The following is a 5,193-nucleotide window of genomic DNA, read 5'->3' on the forward strand; positions in this document are numbered from 1 at the left end:
CAGAGGACATTGCTACTTGCTTTGGCATGAGAATATCCAGGCACTGGCTAGTTGGCCAAGGATGTGACCGGGAGATTGTCCTCACTTTCAGCCCATTGAATGTTTATCAGACTGGAAAGGAGCTGCTGCTGGGCAGGACAGCGGAGCCAGCTCCTTGCCGACTGTGCTGTACCGGCGAACGGCACTGCTTGCTTTTCGTTCCTTCTGCTAGGTGTTGCTGGGAACACCGCAAAGCTGCCACTCCTCCCTGATGGCTAGCCTGGCCGTGAGGAGGTGGCTGACTGCGGTCCCTGCCCGCACTGCCCCAGCGCCTGCCTGCGGGCGCCCGCAGGCCGCGGAGATCCAGCCTCCGGGGGGCGGGGCGGCCTCGTGTCCCCTGCGGCTGGCGCCACGTCAGCGCGTCGGCCCGGCAGTCTGGCCGTGCGGCAGCGGGATGTGCCGCACGAGGAAGGCAGCGGTGGCCCTCGCGGCCGAACTGGGCGTTCGGGTTGCGCTGTTGGCGGTCTTCCGGTAAGCGGTTTGCGGGTCAGACCCCAGAGCCCGACACCCTCTTGCAGGGACCAGACAGGAGGGTGCGCGCGGCCTCCGGCTCCCAGAGCCGTGCCCGCGCAGCGCCGCCCCGCCCCGCCCCCAGGTCGGGGTCCTTCTTGGGAAGCGCAGGGGGAAGCCCAGGGGAAGTTAACCAGCGTGCTCCGCACTTTTGTTTGTTTCCTTTTAGGGTAACGGAGGTTCTCACTCCCTTCCAGAGGTTTATCCAACCGGAGGAGATGTGGCTTTACCGGAATCCATATGTGGAAGCGGAGTATTTCCCCACCAACCTGATGTTTGTGCGTGGAGAACTAGCCCTTCCTTCTGCCCCTTCACACCACGAGCTATAATGCTGGGAAGCTGGGAAACAAAAGTGGTCGTTCTGGCTCCACACTTGTCTTTGTAGGGAACTTATTACTCCTTTTGTTGATGTGCTAAGATGTTGCTTCCTGATGTGCTGAAGATTTTGCTTCCTAATATTTAAGCTCCAGATTTTGGGAGCAGAGGCAATCTGTTTTGGCTCAAGAGGCATGTTCTGAGCTGTTTCTTAGGATGGCCTCGGGTACTGGTCATTTAGGATAATGCTGAATTTAGTGGTAGAACTGCCCCCAGCCCAGTTAACCCACAGACACTGAGATGCTAATTATATCTTGTGGGGGAAACGGTTGGATCTGATACATGTCCGTCACTTACATCCCTCTTCCCTGTAGGAACTCCTTTGACAACTAGTTTTGTGGTTTTGTTTGGTTTTTCACCTTTGACATGTTCTGGTTCAGGTCATTGCCTTTCTCTCTCCGCTGTCTGTGATCCTCCTGGCCAAATGTCTCAAGAAGGCAGACACAACAGACAGCACGCAAGCTTGCCTGGGTAAGAGCTAACCCTTTCTAGCTGGCGTCTCCCGGTGCTGGACTGAGAAGGCAGGGCTCTGAGTTCTGTGCTCCTGAAATAAATGTATCTCCCCTGCACCCACCTGTTGCCTATGAGATGGAAAAGGAGCACTGGAAGAACCTGGTTCACCTCACCGGGGTGCCTCACGCCCTGGGTTATGTGTCCCTCAGAAGTGTCTTCAGCCTAGTACAGAAGTTCTCCCTGTACTACAACAGTGCGGTCAGTCACTGAGGACCAGAATTGTTTCTGTGCTCGGCTCTGGTTAGAGCCTGACCATTCCTCTATCTCAGAAGGGTCATGTCTGCTGTCTTAACGAGACAATGATCATGTAATTCCTCCTCGGCAGATGCCACTGACAGTAAGTTTCTTTGCTTTCCAGCTGCCAGCCTTGCCCTGATTCTGAATGGTATCTTTACCAACACAATAAAACTGATAGTGGGGAGGTAAGTGACAAGAGTTAGCCACCCCAGGGTCTGCCTCAGCCGTCACCTCAGCAGGAGAGGTGGTTAACGGCACTCCAGCACACATCTTTCTCCTCCTCTCTTATTCTCAGCCTGTTCTGTCTCCCTTCCCTACACTTCTGTCCTATGGATGACACTTGGATTCTTTTCTGCCCAAACAGCATTTCCCAGTGACAGTCACGCAGTCAGTGCCCTCTAGAGCACCCCCTGAAGATGCACTGTGACTTGACCTTTGCCCAAAAAAGTAATCACATGCTGGAGTGGCTTTTTTCCCCCTCTAAATTAAATGTTGACCCTGGAAATAAGGCATTTTTCTTGGTGGTGACTATGCTAATCCAGTCTCATTCTTTTGCCTGGGACACTATTTGACCAACAGTTAACAGAATAATTGATGTCTGATACACAAAAAAATAATTCCTGGAGTTGTAAATGACCACTGTTCAGACTATACTCATTTCTTCCAGGCCACGCCCAGACTTCTTTTACCGTTGCTTCCCTGATGGGCAAGCCCATTCCGACCTGACATGCACAGGAGACACAGATATGGTGAATGAGGGCCGTAAGAGCTTCCCTAGTGGACATTCTTCCTGTATGTATACCATGTGGGCTCTACTATGCTTTTTTGGGATCACTGAATTTCACGTAGGAACATCACACTACTCTGGTTCTTGTATCTAGAAATTGGACAATCCCCACTCTCTTTCTTTAAGGACCCCAACATTTGACAAGCCTGAGCCTCAAATATTAAATATTTAGGAACAGGGGAGGTAGTTTATCTTCATGATATTTGAACATTTTATTATTGTATTGTTTTCTAGATCCTACAATCTTGTACTAGTCATAAAAATATTAACCTTTACTGATACTGTGTGTCAGGTGTTTTGGAAAGCATTTTAGATTACCTCATTTGACACAGTACTAGCCCGATGAAGTGTGTACTGTTATTTCTGTGGTTCCCATTTATACATGAGAAAACTAAGGCATGGAGAAGTTAAGTAACCTACCCAAAGTCATACAGCTAGTATTCTAAAAACTATTCTTAGGATAAATATTATTAGCTTTATGACACAAAATAAAGGCCTTTACTGTAAAGTCCTTTACTTTTCCTTTTGTTTCCCTCTTCCTCATAATCAGTGATCTACTCCAGGAGTATAACAAAAAAAGGGATAAAACATGTTCACGTCCCCTGGCTACCTATTAGTAGATTAGTGAGGTAACTTCTTTTAAAACACATACACTGATAGGTTTTTCTTCTTCTAGTTGCATTTGCTGGTTTGGCCTTTGCTTCCTTCTACCTAGCGGGGAAGTTACATTGCTTCACACCACAAGGCCGTGGGAAATCTTGGAGGTTCTGTGCCTTTCTGTCACCTCTGCTTTTTGCAACTGTGATTGCACTGTCCCGCACATGTGACTACAAGCATCATTGGCAAGGTAAGCAAACTATTCATGCCATGGAAGCTTCCATATATCACTCATCACTGTGTCTCTAGCTCTTGGCACAGAGGAGATGCTTACAAAGTATCTGTTGTTGAATGAATAAACAAATGCGTATGGGATGGTCTGGGTTCTGTACTAAGAGTATGCATTTATAACTATATGAAAGATGAGAAAGTGCACTGCTACCTTTTAAAGAGATTACCAAGGAGGAATGGCCTAATTTTCCCATTATTTTGAAGTGTCATAAATTCAGAATAAACTATAAAAAATTTTTTCAACAAACTCAAAGCTCCATTTACTTACTGTCTTAAAAATCAAGTTCATTGTCATGAAATTTTGTTCAAAAATGAAACTAAAATTCAAGAAAACATAAAATTGTAATTAAACCAAAGAAATGTAAGTTGAATGACACAGTAAAACAGCCAAATTACAAAATATCTTCACAGAAAACCCACAATTCAAAAAAAGAAAGAAAGAAAAAAAAAAAAAACCCTGACAATTTTGCTCAGAGAGCCTTAGGAGACCTATTTTAAAGAATAAACATTTTTTATAAAGAGAGGCAACCCCTGAAAAGCTCATTCCTTCCTGTAGAACTCTTTAAATGGTGGAAAACAATGAAAATTGTTAACAGCATGAAGTAAACCTTTGTTATTTTTCTGAATTAAAAAAATCTAATGTACTTGGAAAAAGGCTTCTTTATATTTACTTAACTAAAAATATGTTTTGATTTGGTGTTTAGAGAACAATCTGATAAAAGATAATCCTGTAAACTGTATGATGAAACTGAGAAAGCCCTGAACTTGGGTTTTTGCAGCCCAAACAATTAGAATAACCTGGAGGGCCAAGTTCTCCATATTCTGTGCTAACATGATTTAAGAGTCTAACATGATTAAGAGAAGACTTTATCTCCTCTCTCTCCAGATGTACTAGTTGGATCCATGATTGGCCTGACATTTGCCTATGTTTGCTACAGGCAGTATTATCCTCCTCTAACTGACGCAGAATGCCATAAACCATTTCACAACACTCTTGTACTTCCCACTGCACAAAAGAAGTCTAGTGATCCTTATCATTTTGATATTTAAAACTGGAGCTACAGTAGATGAATCAGCCCCTCTTTTCTGGACCATGGTAAGATAAGAATGTCTTATCTTTTGATCTCTTGAGAGGTACAGTGAGGACATCAGCACTTCATTCTATGTTCCATGTGATTATGCAGTTTTGCCCCTGCTCACATGAATTTAGCATGAGGAGAGGATCTTTTTTACTACCATATGCCACACATTCTAATAAAGAGATCTTTTGAATAGTCCTCCAACAGCTTATGAATCTGGGCATTAGATTGGTATCCCAAGATCTACAGTGTTTTTACATTTAGTTTAAATGCCATTCTTAGAAGGATCTTGTCACAAAAAAGCCTTTGAGACAAGCCCTACTTTATCCTAGGAACTATGAATTAATTATCAAAACTTCATTTCCCATACCTCAAAATCTTTAAATTTAGGGTCATGACCAACAAAATTCTTTTGGTTCTGCTTACTTTCTCTGGTGGACAATTCCATTAAGCCTTAAATAGGAAAGTGTTTCTGGCTAGTTTACCATTATTATACATATCTTATCCAAGTCCAGCCAGATAGTACTGTGGGCATAAATAAATTGTCAAATTACTAAGGAAAAAAGAAAATGGTTATGAGTATGGTTTCAGTGCTAACAACTGATTACTGTTTCTACCTCACTTGTTCTTAACCGATCCCATAATTTTTTCCCTCCCTTCATGACTGAAGTGAAGATCTGCCCAGATGCATCAACTTTGCCAGCTGGGTAAGGCAGGATAGAAAAATTACAGATATCATTTTCTGGAGGACAAATAAATCTTTTT

The 5,193-nt window shown here is 44.0% G+C and overlaps 1 protein-coding gene across 1 annotated transcript; it reads left to right on the forward strand.

The window, feature by feature from the left end:
* The first annotated feature begins 393 nt into the window (after window positions 1-393).
* On the forward strand, window positions 394-5,193 carry PLPP5 (phospholipid phosphatase 5). The gene is made up of 7 exons (XM_090258537.1): window positions 394-510; window positions 719-827; window positions 1,305-1,395; window positions 1,796-1,859; window positions 2,342-2,466; window positions 3,138-3,308; window positions 4,236-5,193. The coding sequence occupies exons 1-7, from the start codon at window positions 434-436 to the stop codon at window positions 4,397-4,399; spliced, it is 801 nt and encodes a 266-aa protein (XP_090114663.1). The 5' UTR covers window positions 394-433; the 3' UTR covers window positions 4,400-5,193.

The sequence above is a fragment of the Furipterus horrens genome, unplaced genomic scaffold (assembly GCF_987537825.1).
Source record: "Furipterus horrens unplaced genomic scaffold, mFurHor1.1.pri manual_scaffold_12, whole genome shotgun sequence".
NCBI lineage: Eukaryota > Metazoa > Chordata > Mammalia > Chiroptera > Furipteridae > Furipterus > Furipterus horrens.

Bases quoted from the DNA above. Each gene is read 5' to 3' on its own strand.
- PLPP5 (XM_090258537.1), top strand. From the start codon at position 434: ATGTGCCGCACGAGGAAGGCAGCGGTGGCCCTCGCGGCCGAACTGGGC. The intron at 828-1,304 runs GTGCGTGGAGAA...GTTCTGGTTCAG, and splicing joins TCCCCACCAACCTGATGTTT to GTCATTGCCTTTCTCTCTCC. The intron at 1,860-2,341 runs GTAAGTGACAAG...CATTTCTTCCAG, and splicing joins ATAAAACTGATAGTGGGGAG to GCCACGCCCAGACTTCTTTT.